Source organism: Harpegnathos saltator, unplaced genomic scaffold (assembly GCF_003227715.2).
Source record: "Harpegnathos saltator strain DR-91 unplaced genomic scaffold, Hsal_v8.6 scaffold38, whole genome shotgun sequence".
In the NCBI taxonomy this organism is placed as follows: Eukaryota; Metazoa; Arthropoda; class Insecta; order Hymenoptera; family Formicidae; genus Harpegnathos; species Harpegnathos saltator.
Window position 1 is genome coordinate 1,214,557 of NW_020230183.1, and position 20,689 is coordinate 1,235,245.

Below are 20,689 nucleotides of genomic sequence, written 5' to 3' on the forward strand. Positions count from 1 at the left end.
TATCTATCTATCTATCTATCTATCTTTATCTATCTATCTATCTATCTATCTATCTATCTATCTATCTATCTATCTATCTATCTATCTATCTATCTATCTATCTATCTATCTATCTATCTATCTATCTATTATCTATCTATCTATCTATCTATCTATCTATCTATCTATCTATCTATTTTTATCTATCTATCTATCTATTCTATCTATCTATCTATCTATCTATCTATCTACCTCTCCTGCTGAAAAGTATATGCATTATCAAAATTCTCATAACAATCGGATAACAATGCGGATAAATTGTCGTCGCGTTGTGCCCGCTTGTATAATTGGATTGACATTATTCCCTTGATATGTTGACCGATATTAATTGATCGTTAATTGGAGGTCACCAGGCAAAATATTCCACTGTACATTTTTACGGATAAACGGATAAACGGAGAATTTTCACAATTGACCTGTCACGTTAAAAGAGTCAATATTGACCCGTAACGTTTTCATCATGGCCGAATTTTGATTTCCGGAATGTGTCGAAAATATCTGTCAATTCTCATGAATGCAATTTTCGTATGCAGCTGTCAAGTTACCGGAAACCTTTCCGAAGCGAAATGGTCTCTGTGTGATCAAGTTGGCGGAAATTCATCTCATCGTTGGCCATCTAGTTAAACTTGTTAAACGAATTACACCATCTCTCTCGTGTAGACAATTACGAGTTCTCAGAGAGAAAGAAGCGCCGCTGTGTAAAAACATGCGCAATGTGTACCCAGCTTTGCGAATGAGGTCTCTCGTGCGGCGTAACTTTCCTGGAAAATAACGACGCCGTTCCTCCGCGAGAGTCAGAGGTGATACACGGCTCCTCACGAGAGGGAGAGCGCCGCGCGAGGAACCCCGAGAAATTCGAAGCGCGTCGTAAATGAAAAATCGAGGTCGCCACGGGCGAAACGGAATCGACACGGGAGGCCGAGAGTCGCGTCGATGCGATAGGCGCGGCGGCGTTAACAACGGGGATCACGGGGTAATGAAGGTAGGCGCGCATATTCCGAGGGGTGAAACGCGCCGGATACTGAGCCGGGGTGCGCTGAATTTTACATCAGCCTGGCTGCTGGCTGGCTGGCTCGCTGCCTGCCTGCCTGCCTGCCTGCCTGCCTGCGCGGTGGCTGCGGCGGTGGATGCTGCATGAACACGTGCAGAACAGGGCCACCGGGTAAAGAGCGAGATAGGCCGGCGAAAGGGGGTCAGCAAGTAGGCGAGAGAGAGAGAGAGAGAGAGAGAGAGAGAGAGAGAGAGAGAGAGAGAGAGAGAGAGAGAGAGAGAGGGAGAGAGCGAGCTATGGGGTTGCATCCGAGAGACCCGGCGTGGTGGTCTCGCCTGTTGCTGCGTCGCACGTACGTCACACGACCACAAGCCAATACATATATCTCGTGTCCCACCTGCTTCTTCCTCTTGTCCACCTCCCGCACCCTTCTGTCACCCTCCGCCATTCTCCACCTTGCTTCTCACTATCTGTCGACGTTTTCCAGCCGCCACCTATCTCCCTCTCCCTCTCTCTCTCTCCCTCTCTCCCTCTCTCTCTCTTTCTCTCTCTCTCTTCTCTTCCTTCTCCGTGTCTCTTTCTCCCTCCTCTCTCCTCGGCCTTATTCTCACTCGCTTTCCTCTCCGTCCTCTGCCCCGCCTGTCGCGCCTCTTCCGCCCGTAGCCTCACGGCTTTGGGCTCGACGCTGGTACCACCGCAGCAACCGGCATAGCATCAGAAGGGATGAATCGATTCTGTTTCCAGCTAAAAATAAGCTTCTCGTAGGAGCCTCTCGCGAGTGAGAAGCGTCTCCCTCGCTGTTTTATCCCTTATCGCCCTTTCTCCCTCCTCTCACTCTCTGTGCGTGTGTAGCTTTTTTTAACCGTTCGCCTCTCGCTCTCGCTAATTCCTTCGAGACTCGAAATCCGATTTATGCGCCGTTTCTTGAAGGTGAAACCTGGTTGAATAACGAGCATGTTGTCTCGCGCGCGCGCGCGCACATCCGTTTTCACGTGCGCAAATAATGCGCTGACGTAGATTCCGTTAATTATATATCGCGCGTTTATCCCGACTGTTTCATTGGTTTTAACAACGGTTTTATCTCACTCCGCCGGGGAGCTTCGCTCGAGCGTTTAACTTCGGTACGCGGTCTACCTACGTTGTTTCATACAAACAATTTATATCTACTAGACGCGTTACGAGCGCGCGCGTTGTCGCACGTCATTAATCCCTGGATCTTTCTTAAGTAACCTCGAACTGTCAACCTGCACGTTGGTTTTAATAGTTTTCATTTCGACGTGAAGGTTGATTTCAATTAAGCGACGACGAACAATCGTTTCGTCACAACGTGGAATCATGTCAGTATATATACGTTCTCTAGTCGCGAGTTACCGCACGCTACTTTTGTCCCTAAGTTTTCCTGAGATAATCTCGCGCTGCAAAAGTGCGCAATTTTTGCACGGTGAACTTGTCACTGGCAATCTATGTGATATACATCAAAATATTACACACGCTGTATAAAGTATCGTGAGCGTTTTGTTTGTTTGCTTATCATTGCGCGTTGAATATCTCACGACGTTCGGAGGAAGGAAACCATAATTGCAACACGGAGAAAATAACGGACCGAACAACGTGGGGCTCTCAACAAGATCGAAGGGGAAAAGGAAAATATCCCGTTCCGCGGACATTTATATTTTGTCAACAGAACGAGCTTTTTATTTCGCGAGAATTCTAACTTTCAACAGGAACAATAAATATATAACGAATTTCGCGGGTGATTTCTACCGAAATAATGTTTTATCCCGAAAATATTTTATCTGTGAAAATTTTCAGAAATTTGCGAAACTGTGACATTTGAAAAATTAATCGCGAGCGAAGTAAGTGATGCAAATATCGCGAGAGAAGTGGGTAATACAAATAATCGCGAGTTGGCGCGTGTACTGGCGCACAATTCAGATGCGCAATTCTGCCGCACAACTCCAGTGTTTATTTTACATCGCCTGAAACAATCGAAGGATCGGCCTGAATAAATAATCTTGTCGTATATATAATTCCGTATAAATCGAATAATTCCGTATAATCGAATAAAATATAGTAATTATAACTTTAAAATATGTCGTATGAGGATGATTCCAGGAATCAACAAATTGGAGATTTTGAGAAGAAAAGAAATTCGGTGTCTTTAAAAAGAAGAAAGTACTCGATAAAATCGGAATTTCTAGTAAACAGGACAGTAATTTAGATAAGCGTCTCACGACTCGGAAAAATCAGGAATCTCACGCGCGATGTCTCTCGATCGATTGCTCTTTCAGTCAAGGACTATTATGATTGCTTGGCTTACATATGCATGTTATTGAACCGAGGTCGTATAACATGCAGCCAACGAAACCGTATTTCAATAATTTGCGAATTAAAATAAATTCGGCCAAAGCTTTCTCGCTTAAATTTCACTGGCTTCCTCTCTCTCTCTCTCTCTCTCTCTCTCTCTCTCTCTCTCTCTCTCTCTCTCTCTCTCTCTCTCTCTCTCTCTCTCTCTCTCTCTCTCTCTCTCTCTTCCTCCCTCTCCCTCTCTATCTCTCTCTCTCTCTCTCTCTCTTTCTCATGACTCGCATCTATTATTGATTTTTGCAGTGCGGTTTATTTTTATCTTTCGCTCTCGAATGTATAGTATATTGACAGGCTCGTTGCTTGTACGAGCAAATTGTCACTGCCGTTCGTAAATTAGCGGATCCGCGAAGCTAAATCTAATCGATCTTAATTACTCGAGTCGAAATTTTGGTTCCCCATTAACCTAGCAAATTCCTTTGAGCTTTGAACACCGACGGAGTACTTGGAGATGTAACATTATACACGCTACTGTGCTCTTTATTAAAGCTGCGAATGACTAATTACTGTTGTTTCAACCATGTTGAGGCTTAAACAGGAACTTGTCATGTCATATTCTCCATATTCATATTCTCATAATATTAATTATAATATTAATATTACACACATTATCTCATAATATTTAATTAGCCGTTTACATTCAAACACACATTATCTCATAATATTTAATTAATTAACCGTTTATATTCAAATTGTCAAAGCGCATCTGGCAGAACTGCTGGCTGGACAACAGCCCGGTATCGGCCCGAGACAACTAGTTACCGAGGGGCAACAATGAGTTCGCATTGTTACACGCCTTTTTCAGTACATATTAAGCGAAGCATTCTGCATTCAGTAGAGCTACATTCAGCGGCATCATCGAAACTCGCGGACTTAAACATATCGCGCCCAAAATGTCCCTGTTAATTACTCAGTAATTTCTCCATTTCCCTTCCACATTGGTACGTACACGCGTACCAATTTTCTACGATTAAGGTACACTTTTCTTTCTTCTTTTCAGAGAATTTGCTCTATGACAACACAATGAACGCTCCCCATTCTCTCTCCCTTCCCATCTATCTTTGCTCTGTGACGATATGAACAGCATGCGATCGGCAGCATCCAGCTGCTCCCGGAGAACACCCAGTATCCGCCCGTTACAGAAATGCGTCCACTGGTGCATCGTGCAAGCAGTGGCATGTACACAGCAGCATTGATGTACATAGTAGCGCTGATGCATACAATAAGTGGCCGCTCGGCGACAATAGAGCGAATGGCTGTCGGAGTTTCGAACGCGTCGATTAGGCGGCTTTGCCCGCAGGAATATTCATCACGCGGCGGCAGGAGTGATACACCGCGATTAAAATTTACGACGGCTCATTACAGCTGCGAGACGAGAGAGAACGCTGTGAGAGAGAGAGAGAGAGAGAGAGAGAGAGGGAGAGAGAGCGAAGCCTTGGGCGACGGAATGTAGGTCGTAGGTGAAGGCAGAAAGACGCGCGCGAACGCGCGCTTCGAGTTAATCGCCAGATTTTAAACAACGTTTTCGGAGCCGACTTCCGAGATTCTCACGACACCGCTCTTCCTTCCCTCTTTCTCTTCTTTATTCCGTTCTTGTTCCACTTCGTTGTGCGCGAAGTTTCGTTCGTCGACGAGTTAACGTCGCGTTTCTGAGTATGTTCCCCTCTCTCTCTCTCTCTCTCTCTCTCTCTCTCTCTCTCTCTCTCTCTCTCTCTCTCGACTACGCTATTTTACCTGCTATTTCTTACGGATGTCCATAGGGAACGATCCATAGACGATGGATCGTTTGCTCTCTTTCTCCTCCCTTTCTTTCTCCATCTCTCTCTCTCTCTCTCTCTCTTTCTCTCTCGCTTTCTCTCTTTCATTCTCGGCGGAAGAAGATCATTAGACGAGGCGTTTCGTTTGTACGTGAAACTGATCGTTTATTATTGCCGACTCGATCGCACAAACGACGCGCAAAATTGCCTGCTTTGCGAATACAATAAAGGCGTATTGTTTAGCGTGACACTTCGCACGTATCTTCAGCAGGGGGCGCTAATTAATCGCAACAACTTTCGCGCTACGAATCTCGCGTACTCCGCCGGACGGTATATAGCAGCACACCGGCGGAGCGGGCTCATGGGTGGCTCGTGCGATTTTAATTAATTAGAGTCCGTAGCGAATTGTCGAGTAACTTCTTAATTCATCGTCGCCGCGACTTCATACAGACCCCGTTGCGGTGGGTGGCATTAGCCCGCGCCAGGCGTCCTCGCCGCCCGGCGGGAACGTCTCGTTAATTTTTCCGCGTTCGTCAGCCTCGCGCGAATTGCTCTCTCGATTCGCCCGAAGTCATTTACTCGCTCAGAATGTAACGTTGTATTATTTTCTGCGTTGATACAGGTTGATTATATATATATGTATGTTGATTATATATATATATGTTGTTATATATATATATGTTGATTATATATATATATATATGTCCCGTGACCGGCTCGCGTTTCCGCTCATGGAAAATTGCGTTTCTGTTACGTTTAATTAATTTGAATAATTTACGTACGTGCGAGTTAACGTTCACATAGACACGGACGACATGCGTGAGGGTGAACGCGAAAATTCGGCCGCTCGCGATCGTCAGTGCACGTGCAGTCCATTTCCGGCGAGCGGAGAGACTTTTGCCCGCCCGCTAGGAAAAGCGAGCGAGAACGACAGTTACTTCCTGTCCCTCCCGTGTTTCCTCTCATCAAGTATTTATCCGCGGCGTTCGTTCAAATGCTCCTCGACATGCTGGTCGACGGCTCGCGCGAGCCGTAACGGGTAATATACCTTGATACTTATTAACCGCGGAATAGTGCATTCGAAGAACTTGATTAGGCTCGCCGTTAAGCCCGTTAAGCCGGCAGAGACGCATCGCGCCCGTTTTTGCTCAACTCGCCGCTTCGCTTTAACGAGCCATTTGGGGATTTCATTCCGTCAGCCGAGTGCCACGGCTCGCGATTCGCCGCCTACGTCGATCGGAAGAGAGCCGATACCCACATGAGCGCCGTTCGGCCGTGACGGAATTCAAGAGCTCTCATCTTTTGCCCTTCTCCACCTGCCCCTCTCTCTCACGCTCTCTCTCTCTCTCTCTCTCTCTCTCTCTCTCTCTCTCTCTCTCTCTCTCTCTCTCTCGCAGGAAACGTCTATTATTGAATCCCCAACGATGTGAAATATATTGGAAAACGGTATTGTACGCAGTGCAGCGTGCACCTGCATCGTCGGGAGGATATCGGGGATGATATCGAGAGGCGCGAGGCCGACGAGTGATTTTATTGGCGCCCTCGTCTTCGCGTGCGAAATTCAACGATAATTCTCGAGCACGCCGCGGTTGCCTCTCGGCAACGCTTCGCGAAAATCTCGCCGCACCGCGGGCGTTCCGCTTAGCCGAGGAAGACGACTCATTGTTTCTCGCGCGATCGATCGGTTCTAATTTCACACACGCGCGCGGCTGCTCGGCATCGACGAGCGGCGGCGATGCGTCACCGGCACTTCGGATCGAAGCGCAAAAATTAGTCGGTTTTTTCCTTTTCCTCTTCGCGCAAAAAATGCAACTCGGACACGTATCGACGTGTCCGGCGTGCTTCCTTTGTCTTTTTCCTCTTTCCTTTTTTTCGGCGAGTGTATAAAGGCCATCACACACAAACGAACTTAAGCAGTAAGACGTAAGCAATAAGCAAATCGATCAATCACAATCGAAATTTAAGGAGGCCATTTTAAAACTTGCGAGAATAATTGATTGCGATTGGTCAGTTTCTTTACTGCTTACGTTGATTTGTGTGTGATGGCCTTTAGATGCGATAAGATCGGATAACGCGAGCGACGAGCGGACACTACGCGACACGTGCGTTGTGGGACAATACGATGAGTGTCGCTCGTTGTGCATAAACTTGCCGCGATTATAGAGAGTGTTCTACCGAAAGGTCCTCGCCTCGGACTCGCGTAGATTCTGCTCGCCGCCTCGCTCAGTCTCAGCTCGCGTACGTACGATCGTAACTTTCCTCGCACGTTATCTTCCATTTTTTCGTACATTTTTAAAATGCTCATGTTTTATTTCGCGCCCGGCGCGCCGGATCTTTCCGCACCAGCCTAGGCGTCCCGCATCATTTTTTCACGGTTTTAAGCTGGCTCTCAGTTTCGCGCACAACCAGCGCGCGCACGCGCGCGGACGCGCCATATGAAAATTATATCTCAAGGCCGTTCCGCATCTCCCTCGAATGGCTGTTACCGCTTGAAAATTCATGAGCACAAGCGTGGACGTTTCAACAGGGATTTACACCGATGTAATTTCGATACCGCGAATGTACACACACACACACACACACACACACATGGGTAGGAAGGTTTCGCCGTTACACCAGTACCGACAACGCGGCGATCATGGACGGGCTTGAACTTGTGTATTTCGCGCGACAAATTGCGCGTCGTTCTCGTGTAAGCGCCGAGAGAATCGAATTCGCCGAAATTGCTCCGGTTTTCGCTCTCTCCTTCCCCGCCTCTCTCTCTCTCTCTCTCTCTCTCTCCCTCTCTTTTTTAATTTTCTCTCTGATTCTCTTGTTGCAAAGCCGCGGGCGACTATAATATCGCGGGTCTAGAGCGGATCAAATTTTATCCAGCTTACTCTTTGAATTCCATAATCGCGGCATGTGACGCGCGATATTTTCGTCGAATGCGAGCCGCCGCGTCTCGCCCGAAGGAAGATATTTATTCTCAAAAATGTAAATGCGAACACGCACGAGTACGCGTGTGTGTCACTGTTTATTGATAAAACAATTTATTCCGGCCCGTTTCATCGGATTTTTCGCTGCGCCGCCAAATATTTATCCGCGCCTCTCACCGATACGTTTTTTTCACAAACCGAGAGAACTCTGAACTCACCCGTGCCTTCTCGCGCTGATCATTCGGCTTTGCGGCCATTTCACGCGACAACCAATTACGGCATGCCGTCTGTAGGCGTCGGGCCGTTTTTAATTCACCGCGCTTTTCCTCCCCACTTTCCACCTCTTCATTTTTTTTGCAAGCGCCTCTCATGGAGCGGAGCGTGGCGAGGGAACAAGGGAGCGTACGGGGTTGCGGTGGCGCGGCACAACCATGCTGTCGTTCCCCTTTGTATCATGACGCATTCATCGAGCGGGATTTAACGAGCGAGACGAATGTATAGAGAACGCTTGCTTATTAAACAGGCATTAAATTCTCAATCAGGATTACCATTAGCACGGCCGCGGTCTCTCTTTCATCAAACGCCTACCGCCGCGCGTATTTACCACCTCTGCGGAGCCTCTGCCTCTATCCGGGGGAGGATTCGGCGAAAGCCATGATGTTTACGATTTCCGCGCGGCCGCGAGCTCCATGCAATTCTGCGCCAAGTCGATAGCTCGCGACCTTGACACGCGCCGAAGGCGACTCGCGCCCGCGGGCTTGTTGCACACTCCTGTAATAATAACAATACCGTCATATGATCGTGCGCTTCGTCTGCGTGAGCGACTCGAGGCGCTTCGCCGGAGGGTGCAGGGGGGCTAATCGGCGCCGCGGAGGAAAACGGAGGACCGGGCGGAATGTAAATCTCGGCGAGGTCGCGCTTTCATTCGACCGGGCCCGGCGCCGAGAAGTTGGAGCGATACGCGGCGAGCCGGAGATCGTTAAGCAAACCGGTGCGCGTGGCCGCGTGAACGAAGCTGTTGGGCGAAAAGTTACACAGCTATGGCCGAGTCTGAGCGCAGACTATTAGGAAGCGAGGTTTCGCCGAGATAAGACGCAGCGATTCCTCGTGAGGATCCAGCTTCCCCGCAGCCCGTTGGACAAATTATCAGAGCGAGAAGCTTCCCAGGGCAGAAATTGTCCTTAAGTAACTGCGTGCGTATCGTATCCGTACAGTAAATCGCGCGGCACCGCCGACGCAGTTGCAGGTCGGATGATGGATTGCCGGCTTAGCGTTCTGCCTTGCTGAGACCTGACGAGCCGGTAATTCGTCGCCGCTCTATGTACGTCGCTTTCAGTAGTAGCGGCAGTGTCGCCGACAGGTGTCCAGATTTATCAAACATCCGCGACTCGCGTCTTTTTCTCTTCTCACGCAAGGCGAGCTGAAAGAAACGTCAACGTGAGATGATATAAATAGCGCCTGTCGCGTGCTTTCTGCAATTTCAGCGATATTCGCGAAAGTTTACCGACACATCGATCGTCACGGATAGCTGAGCGGCGATCGGTGAATACAATATCGCCGTGTCTCGTAAATTTACACGCCGAGCGCAGCCAGTCGCATGTAATCAGTTAAATATACGGCCCGGTGTAGGCAGTCGCTGAAACGAGCTGGCGCAAATTACGCATCGCACATTGTATTTGTCTACCTTATTCTTGGCAATTGGAGCTTCAATTGGAGAAATAAATTGACGTGGCGCTCGAGTTGATACTCGCGGTGAAGGAATTCACCGCGAAATCACGAGTCCGAGATGGCAAGTGAAGCATTTCTCGTTGTTCCTCTCAATTCTCGCAAACGGGCCGGACAGTCCTTTGCTCTGTGTCAGGACATTTGTATTTCGAGCGATTATCTTCGTTCGTTAATGTTGTGATCAGATTTGTACCGCGCGAATTACGCGGATTGTCTCGGCGAAACAGTTTCGGAGATTGCCGGTATATAGTATTAAACAGTCAAAAGCCGTGCTTCGCGAGATTATCGATTGCAGCGGTCTCCCTCCCTCTCTCTCTCTCTCCCTCTCTCTCTCTCTCTCTCTCTCTCTCTCTCGCTGCGAATTGCATTCCGACGAGTCCCATGTGGTTGTCACAAACGTCAGGATAGACTTTACGCGCGCTCACGAGAGATCGGCAGTTTCAAGAGCGAGCAGCTCGCCGGATCCACGGGGGAATTATGCGCTTCGTTGGCTCGGTCTTACCGTTATCCTCCAACCCCCCGGAGAGGATTTCTTTTCCCGATACTTCTCGTATCGCCATTAAATCCCCGTTGCTCTTCAAAGCCACGGGGAAAAAGAAGACGCGGTGCAAAGGGACGTCGATCGATCGGCGGCGTCATTCGCAGATGGAAGACACCGCAATCTTTTCAATGCGCGATGTCGCAATCCCCACAACGAACTGCCCTCATCTTATTATTATAAAGCAAGTAGTTCAACTTTTTGTAAGACGCAAAGCTGATGGGATCGCGTGTCCACAAAAGATGGGAAGCGAGCGAAAATTCAGTGCGCACCGCGACGTGTACGCGAAGCTTCAATGAAGCCTTAAAAAATGGCCTTAATGTTCCTACCGAGTCGAAATTCCATAAATCTCATTGTTCCCATTGCATCTGATTGCAATATGACGTGATACGATTCGAGCTATGAGAAAGACTGGCGGCGTGTCTTGGCTTCGTCGAAGCTGGCGTACGCAACAGCGTGTCGCAATCCTTCGAGTAGCCGGACGAACCGCAGGCAGAGGTAGGGTTGCCAACTGCCTGGACTGTTTTGACCTGGACTGTCAGGCTTTCAGAAGTCTTGTCCAGTGTCCGGTTGATAAGTCAAACCGGACGTCATATGTCCGGTTCCTAAGTTAAATCCAATCAATGGAATGAGAGTTCAGATTTTAGCAACGTTTCTCCGTTTCAAGCGCCTCGACGAACGATCGAGCGCCACGGAAAGCCATCTAGTAGATGATCTGCCGATCCGTCATTCCATATATATTAAAAAAGTAATAGTTTATTACTTTATTCAATCTAATCTTGTTTATAAAATTGTTTGGAAATTAAATATTGTACATAAGTTCTTGTCATATTTTGTATTTAATGTGACGTTATGATTATTATTTCTGTTTATTATTCCGGTTTAGTCCGGTTTTGGGTTTGTCACCGAAGAAGAAATGTCCGGTAATTTTAACTCTTGGATTTGGCAACCCTAGGCAGAGGGTAAAATACAGTGGCAGCGGAGTATGTTTGCATTTTCGAGGACATATTGATCCGTGCCGGTATCTTGTTTGTTGTTAATATTCACGCATACGGGAGTTGTTCAATTTGGAATCGGTGTCTCTTGATTCGCGGGGTCGGACGATTAGCGGCCTCATCGTGTATTTTGATTTTCCGATTAATTATGAAGCAACGCAGCAGTCGCGGCGCGTGCCCGGCGGGATTCTGTTCCCGGGACGAACTCTCTGTTGCGGTCGCGATACTCTTTAGCCTTTTCCTGCATCTTGGGCATCGTATCCTGCAGGACATGTGTGCGCATTATGTAAGAGGTTTACGAGAGAGGTATCTCCGTTGCGTGAAATTTGCTTTGTGTCGTTGTGAATCTTCAGGTTAAGATTCCAGTGTGGGCGAGATAACGAGACAGCGGGTGAGAAAGAGAGAGAGAGAGAGAGAGAGAGAGAGAGAGAGAGAGAGAGAGAGAGAGAGAGAGGAGAGGGGAGAAAGAAGATGGAGGAAAGAAGAGCGCGAGAATGGTGCATCCATAAGTACAAAAATGCGAAAACAATACCGCGCTGGCGGAAATGCGAAATAACGCGCGCGCGCGCGCGCAAACGCTCGTCGCGAGGTGACGAACGAATTCAAGGAACTTGGGGCGTTCACTTTCTCAACTTTCCGATGCTGAGGGCTGAATTCGAACTTGCAGAACGAGTAAAGCTCTACTCGTCGTACGAGTAAAGCGCGTCAGATTCGCGCGAGTGCAATACGTCAACATCGCGATCGCCTTCGACGGCACCGGCGCGGGCGGCTATTCCTCGGGGGAAGGATTCTTCGAAAATTTCTTCACGTGGACATGCAGTGCCCGCGGGGGTATCACTGCGTTGAGACTCTCCGAGTGATCGCGAGTACGGAGAACAATAACAATCGACGTGCATACACAAATGAAATCCTTCGAAACTTCCTCATCCTTCGCGCGTAATAACAGCGCGGCAGGCCGAGATCCGGCTGCATAATTGATGAGTCTACCCGAGTTTCAAGTACGTGTACGTTTCGTAGCGCGCTCGCGAGGTGGAACAGAGTAGAACTCTTACGGTGCAGAATAATAGAACAGATTCTCTGTCGAACCCGTTCCCTACGTTTTATCGCGAGCGGACATTAGATCGGACGTAATGGGGAGATAAACGAGCCCTCTCGACGATCTACTCGCCTTCCGTGGCCGATTGATAAGGTATTCTCTGTTTCGTGCGATAGATAATCCGAGCAGGCGAGCGTGTGCGCGATATCCTCGGAACATGGAAAATCGATTGCGCCAACTAATGGAGTTTCCATAATTGAAACGGTACGCCACCGTGCCGTGCTTGCCGCGACCGACCGACCGACCGATCGGTGCTGCGCACTCGGGGACTCCAGTGTCTCTAAGTAATATCGCAGAATCTACTTAATCAGTTTGCGCAGGACTTACGGCCCCTCCAACCCCGATGACTGGCTCGTGAACATTCGTTCGGATAGTCATTGTCACGCCTGATTTCATCTCGCATTTGTGGCCCGGCTGACAAGTAGCCCGTATCGTATCGCGTCGCGACTGATGCAACATATCGGACCCCGATAGTATCTTTGTCGTTCGCCTCCAACACAATAGGACGTTACAATCAGAGTCGACGGAACGTCCTTCTCGCCGGCGCCCGACGTCGGTTAACGAAGCTTAAGTAATATCAATGTACTTCAATTAGTCACTCCTCTCGAGTACTCAGACACACGCATACTTATTGCAGACTCCGCAGAGAGAGAGAGAGAGAGAGAGAGAGAGAGAGAGAGAGAGAGAGAGAGAGAGAAAGAGGAGGAGGGGGGTAAAGTAATGTGGAGCAAGGGAACGAAATCGGGGTGCACTTTTAAATTCGAATAGCTTCGCTCTTGCGAGCGAATCTTGGCGTAAGCCGTGCGTTGGTGAAACGCGTGCACGTGTTGATAATGCGGCCATACTCTCTCTCTCTCCCTCTCTCTCTCTCTCCCTCTCTCTCTCTCTCTCTCTCTCCCTCTCTCTCTCTTTTTCCCTGGAATCTATTTTTGGTTTTTAATTAACGAGCTTATGCGACAGCGCGCTTTCAGGGTGGTGTTGATATTAATAATTTCCGATCGCGCGTGCGTGGTCATACGAAGTGTGTGTACGTACGCGGGAACCGCGAATATTCGAGCCGCGCTCGCGCGTAATCCGACCTCCCGGCCGGGTCGAGGAGAGGAACAGAACGAGGAAGAGGGAGAGAAAGCTCGTTGTGTGTTATTGCGTTTTAATGCTGTCCGCGAGTATAATTACGCGCCCGTTTTACATTGTCACCTCAGATTTTAATTAATTAACGCGAATGTGCGTGTAATTCGCGTTGGAATCCGCGGCTCGACGAATCGATGCCAACCGCGACGAGAATTAGCTAATGCACGAGCGCGCGCGAAGCTGCGCGAGAGGGCTGCCGTGAAAGAGGGATAATCAGGCTGCTTTAATCCTTTCGGCGCGGAAGTCAAGCCTGTTTGTTCTTTCATTACGTGCGATAACTAAGCATGGTAATCGAGTTTACCTCGATCGCCGCAGAACCACCGTCGCCGCGGATTGTTTCGTGCCGTTTCGTTGTCTGTATAAAGGAAATGATTACGAATATGATTGCTCTTTCTCTTCCCCTTTTCTCTCCCTTTCTCCCTCCCTCTGTTTCTCCTTCTTCCTTTTTTTTTTTTCTCAAGTGGACTATAAGGAAGCGTGGCTTACATGCGGCATAACTAAATGCGCTCTCGCTTTGAGGAGACCGAGGAAACTGCACATTCTTCTCCGCTCGGTAAACTCCTACGTTACAAACACGCACGTGAAACAAAAGAGAAAAAGATAAAAAAAGACGCGGCAGCCGCGTTTTCGCGGTGGCCGCAACTTCCCAGCTTATTCCCAGTTATCCCGCTCGTGATAATACGCCGAGTGTACGGTGCAATTTTTTCCCGTCTGTGTGCTCGAAAGGGAAAAAAACAGGGGAAAAGAATAAATATTCTGAAAGTTGAAACGAGAGAAAAATGGCAGGTTCCTCCTGCGCGCTTAGCAAGGGAGTATGTCGCGAGTGAACGAGCGTCCATATGGGGAGATCGGCGTGTGCAACTGTCCGTTCCGTTATGCATTAAGAAGATGACGACGACGACGACGATGACGACGACGACGACGACGACGACGACGACGACGACAACGACGACGAGAAATGTGTCGTCCCGCGTTTCTGCAAAATGCAGACGCCCGCGGCGCAAGTGACGACACGAGATAGAGGACGGTTGCGCAGAGGCGCACTGCCAAACACGTCTCGTGAATGAGAATCGCAAATAAAAACAGGTCGAGAATTTCCTTTGAAAACGCAAAGTAGAGTGCCTCCACGGCGAGGTGCATTCCCCATTTCCGCGTGTTTGCCTTCTGGAATGTTGTCGGACATAAACGAGCGGCCGGATGGGGAAAGTTGTTTGCAAACTGCGTCACCGCTACGAGCTTCATGCACTTTTTTCCCACTCTCTAAGTGTGAGCGGCCATGGCCATTACCTCTACCCGTCGTCTATATACGTCGTCCCCGGCGCAGGAGATATTTATAATTCTGTAATTTCTCTACTTAACCCGAGAAATCCGCGGAGGAAAAGTCACGGAGGAAGAGAGCTCGGCTCGCTATCTTCGTTGGATATGGTTCCGCAAGTTGGCGCGCGAAAACGAGACACGAACGGAATTCGCGTCGCGCGTGTTTTCGATTCGCACCACGATCGCATAGTTATCCACATAGTTATTCGCATACGGTGGATGTCGAGCATAGTGAGAGTGTTCGCGTGGACGAATAAAGTTTACCGTGGTTGCTAAACGCAGAGACACCATTTCCGCGCGAAAGCGAAAACGAGGGCACTTCCGTGCTTTTTATTTGCGCTTTATTCGCAGCATATAAGAGATGACCGTATGATATCCGAGAGTAGGTGCTTCCGGATTTGCGCACGGCTTATAAATAGCAACGTACGCAAATAAGACCGAGAGAGAGAGAGAGAGAGAGAGAGAGAGAGAGAGAGAGAGATAAAAGCAGAGAGAGAGAGAGAGAGAGAGAGAGAGAGAAGAATGCACGGAGCGCTTCTTACTTCTTTTTACGCTTTGTAGTGTCGTTGGTTCGTATATTTTTGCACGCGGGACGGTCTTCATTGCATAAATCGAATATTTTTCCTCGCTGTATGCAAGTCACAAAGAAGAGAGAACGGGGGAAGAAAAGTCGCGTTCTTTCCGTCGTCTGGTCGCCCACGGCGTTCAGTCGCTCTTCGCATTAGGCGCAAACTCGATTCTTTATTATATTTTTATTCTCTATTCCCTTTTCTGTCTTTTTGTTGCAGCACTGTTTCGCGATATCGTACAGGAGGGAGAATCAACGGCAATACGAGCTGAAAGCGGCCACCGAGACGGATTGCAAAACATGGATCGACGCGATACAAGAAGCCAGGTAACCGCTCGCGCCGAATCGAAGATCCGGCCGATTAAAACAACGCACACGTCGCTCTGATTTATGGAGATTGCGCGAGCTGCTCGATCTCGTAAATCACCACGATCATCCCCGATGACCTACGGCGAGGATGCTCTACGGCGAGTCGCGTTTAAATTCGAAGTTCCAATTAGATCGCGTGCCGGCGATTAACTTCGTCCGAAAATCGCGGAGAAAGGGATAAAGGCAAGGAGAAAATAAAGAAAAGAAGGAAACGAAAGCAAACGTTTCTCTGCGTTGTCGGTCTCACGTTGAGTCAATTATGAGATTGATGTCGCATACTTTAGCTTTTCGACTCTCTCTCTCTCTCTCTCTCTCTCTCTCTCTCTCTCTCTCTCTCTCTCCCCTCTCTCTCTCTCTCTCTTTCTTTCTCTCTGTTTCCGTCTATTTTTATCTCTCTCGGTCTTTGATAGAAAAATTAAATATGACATTGTCGATTTATACTGCAATCTCGTTAAAACTCTTTCGGATTTAAACCTGTTATGTGCGCGCGCGTCAGAGATATTCGATATTCGACGTCGATACTCGACCTAGTACGAATTAAAATACAATCTCATACATGCGATAAAAGCTTTCACAATATAACTCTCGCTACGATATTTCACTGGTCGGCCGGCAGGCCGACCGAATTACGGGCGGCGTTTCGTGTAATATTCCCCGCGACGACGCCGCGACGGCAGTGGCGGAGGATTTTTCGCGAGTTTCATTAACCAGAAGTTACAGCCTGCGTAAACGTACACACCTCGTCCGCTGCTCCGTTATCAGCCGCCCCGGATTTAGCGATCTCTCGGGTTCCCTTTTCTTCCCTCTTTCCTTCCCCGGTAACAACGGCCGTGAGTAATCTCGGAGCATGCGGCCGGGAATTTGCACGCGTTTATCTTGCGGGAAACGGGCGAGCGGGCGGGCGCGAGATAGCGCGAAATAAGTCCGCAAACAGATAACGCGGTTTGCACTCGCGGCGCAGCAACGGTTAACATTGTTCACCGATGTCGTCGGGCGCTTTAGACCGCCGCTCTATACTTTGCCTATTATTCGCCGGAGACTCCCTTAATCTCGTTGATGCGCTGATAAATACGTTTACTGGCAGCGCATTAACATCGAGTCGTCTCAGCCCGGCGGCCTCTATTAATCCCGGCCGCTGTAATTTGCGGATATTATCGTGTTCTGAGTAATCCTCGTCACGCTATCAAACGCTTCTTAACAGGGACGAGCCGTAGATTCGCCGTAGATTTATCGAGGAAAGACCGATATTTGTCTGTGCGAAAATACGTTCTTAATAATCGCGAGCCGATTTCTTCGATGATCGAGGGATTTATTTCTGGCCCGTGACTGATCCGGTTTTCCAGGAAAAAGGAGCGAAGCTGTTCCGTGTCTGATATGTACTCCTGGAAACGTTCCGAATCTGCTGTTGCTTTTATATTAAGTTTATCAATGCGCTGTTATGTGAACAGCGGCGAATTACAATTTTTATGAATAAATAGGTAAATCCACAAATTGACTGGTTGGAATTAATTGCCGCTAAACTAACCAGGATATTCAAAGGTGAAAAGGTTAAAAATGAAAAGGTTTACGTCGCGCAATATTCTGCGCAACGTCGAGTTTACGCTCGTTAAGAAATACGGATTCGCAGGGCGAGTCTCGGAGATTAGCTCGTCGACTGCGAGTGACGAAAATCGCAACAGTGCGGACGAGCTTCGACGGACAAATTTAAGTTGCTCGCTTCTTTCGGTGAAGTGACTAACTTTCGCGTGATATTCTCGTCGCCGGCGTTGCTTCTCCGATCGCGAGGTCGCGGAAAGGTTGCGGAAAAGCCGGGAGAATAAGATCGTCGTCGCGTCCGTAATTTTTCCCGTCGCAGGTATTTCACAACGCGGTTCCTTGCGATCGTTCCAAACTGAAGCTCGCAGATGCGTCCAAACTCGTCGCTTCAATACCGGACGCCATGCAACACACGTAATGCTATTACGCGGCAATGGGGAAAAATGGTGGCCGGAGATCTGTATTTCCGCGGCTGACACCTCGCGAATTAATAGAGGACGTTTGTATTCCGCCGAACCATCGACATCACGTCCACACGTCATCGTGTACTTTTGCCGCCGAACCGTTTATTTGTCCAACTCGACGATTCGTTTTTGCTCCGGCTACAATTAGGCGCCTCTCAAATTTCACGCGGAGGCAATTAGTCTGTTCCTTTTCGCAGCAACTCCTTCATTACCTCGCGTTAGTTTCTCTTTTCCTCCTTCCTCCACCACAGTCGCAACTGCATATCTATCTCTTTTCAACTTCCAAGAGCGCACACTGGTCCTTCGAAAAGGAACGGGCCGAATTACGAAAACACGTCGTGTAATTTGTGCGCGCAGCGAAATTCGTGAGATCCCAACTCATTTAATCCGCCTTCTCGATCATTGATGTCGCGTAAAACGCAGTGGCGTACGCGGCTATTCCCGCGGGGAAAGATATCCCATCCTTCGTTATACCGCGCACAGCGCACGGCAAACTACATCCTGCGCTGCTGCTCGTTTTACAGGCCAGACTTATGCACATTCAACGGCGAAGTGGCCGACTCCTCAGATTACCGCTAACGTGCACCGTAATATGCATAGATAATGATATCCGTGTTATACGTTCGGCGCAATTCCGGCGCGTCGCGTGCTCGAAAACAGAGGGTTGATATATACTTCTTCGAGTATCTCATGTCACGAGGCGGTCCGATCGATAACGCGATAACTCCTCGACGCGCGACGCGGTCCAAGTCCGGCCGTTTGTTTTTGCACGAACTCAAACAGGAACTCGTCCTCGTAAATGGTCAACGTTGGACCGGACGCGGCGATTCGCGCTGTGTGCTTTTGCGGCAATTTATAGAGAACCGTGAATGCGATTGGATACAGGACGTGGCGGATCTATTGTAAAATTTTAAAATTCCGAATGGCGATGACCTATTAAAATCCGCGCGAGATCGGGAAAAAAATTTGTTTTCGGTGAGGCAAACACAATCGCTATGTTCACTTCGTTTATCATGCGAATAGTGAAAATTTCGGAAAATGGAAATTCAGGCGGATGTTTAACGCTCCACGAGAGAAGCAGGGGGAGAGGGAGGCTAGACGCAATAAACGTTCGGGAAAATGCGACGGTGAAACGTACCTTGCGGAAATTGCGAATTATTCTGCGTAGTATCGAAAATCAAAGCGAGTACAAACTCCGCGTATAAAAACGCGTGTATGCGTATATCTTCCGCGATATGTGATTCCTTCCTAAAGACTCTCTCTCTCTCCCTCTCTCTCTCTCTCTCTCTCTCTCTCTCTCTCTCTCTCTCTCTCTCTCTCTCTCTCTCTCTCTGTCTTTCATGTTTTGTATTTTAAAATTTTGTATTTTGTATCAATTAATTTTTAGGCGCTTGAGGGGACACACAGATCCCAAAGCGCATAAAAAGTGGTGCTTTCCCTCTCCCTCTCTGGGCGCGCTGAAATAACTTGGCCCCTCGTTGACTGGTTTCATCACTCGTCGTATCACTTTGCTTGTGGAACCGACTCGGAGGGATTACCGCGCACTCTCCTTTTTCCTCGCCAAGATTATGCCGACAGATTGTAGACGCCAAGTATCGTGAGTTACACGCACCGAAGCAGCGAGATATTCCGGGGGAAAGAAGTCGCTGATCCATCCGCGTTTAGTCGCGAAATCCCGACGTTTTATTCGTCACGAGCGTCACATCGCCATTGTGTCCCAGGGACCCGAGACGCGTAATTGCGATACACTTTTCAGCCGCGCGGTCGTTCGTCAATTTGGAGTCGTTTGCGCCATGTGTCGAAATTTTCAGGAGTTGCATCTTTCAAAAAAAAAAAAACAACAAAAAATAAAGAGAGAGAGAGAGAGAGAGAGAGAGAGAGAGGAAGAAAGAGAGGACGGGAATATACATGTGTATTTTTTGCGTGTGTGTTTCAGTCCGTTGAAAAATATTCCGAATTTTTACGAAATTCTGTTTCTCAGTCTCCCCGTGACTGCTAACAAAAAAAACGTAACATCATTTTAGCACGAAATTCGAGGAATGTTCATTTCGCGTGTATTTCTCGCTTCTTTCTTTCGTTTTCGATACGTACGATCTGCCGTTTTATTTTCTCCTGCGACGCTGTCCCGCTTAAATTACGCTCTCAAGTGTCGCCGCGTCGCGCGAATACGACCACACGCGCGCGCACACACATACACACGTACATGTTCAAGTTCCAACTCAACTTTCCCGTTTTCCTTGGCTATTGATTCCAGTTTTAACAAATTGCTGCTGCAAAAGGAGGAGCTCGAGCAAAAGCACCTGCACCTGTTGCAAATCGTCGAGAGCGAGAAGACGGCCAAGTGGCAGTACACCCAGCAATGCGAGGAATTGGCGTCGGAGATAAAAAAGCTGCGAGCCGAGGTCAGTGGTCATATCCGACCGTATCGCCAGCCCGTCGCATTTCTTCCGCGATAATTCAAACCGACGATGGGGTGGTTTCGCGCTCCCGTCCGCGCTCGACCGCGAGTGGTCCAATTCTTGAAAAAGCGTCGAAGAATTCGACGCTCGAGGACACTCGAACGTGTCGACGTTGCCGTGTCGTTTTCTTCCTTTTTCATTGTTTTCCAATAACTGAGCGTTAATCCCTCAAAGACCGGCGATTAATAAAACGACGGAGACGAATTTTCACGGAATATCCAGTCCGCGAGGTAGAATCGAGGAAGACGGTTTTTATACGGCACGCCTCGACTCGCCTCGCCTCGCCTCGTCGAGCAGCGCATAGTTCCTTCGCGCGACTGGATACCAGAGGGATGAATTAAATTGCATTTCCTCGACGACGAGTCGGCTTTTATTTGTCTCCGGAGTGAAACACACGCCGACGATAAATACGCCACGATCTG

General features: G+C 48.6%; 1 protein-coding gene across 6 annotated transcripts in view; it reads left to right on the forward strand.

Moving 5' to 3' along the window:
* Positions 1 to 20,689, forward strand: part of LOC105190039 (ras-specific guanine nucleotide-releasing factor 2) — a 55,522-nt gene that overhangs the window by 19,748 nt on the left and 15,085 nt on the right. For all 6 annotated transcript variants that reach the window (XM_025300714.1, XM_025300708.1, XM_025300713.1 and 3 more), the window contains exons 5-6: positions 15,660 to 15,766; positions 20,063 to 20,210. In XM_025300714.1, coding sequence (XP_025156499.1) covers positions 15,660 to 15,766; positions 20,063 to 20,210 — 255 coding nt within the window. The remainder of the gene's footprint in view (positions 1 to 15,659; positions 15,767 to 20,062; positions 20,211 to 20,689) is intronic.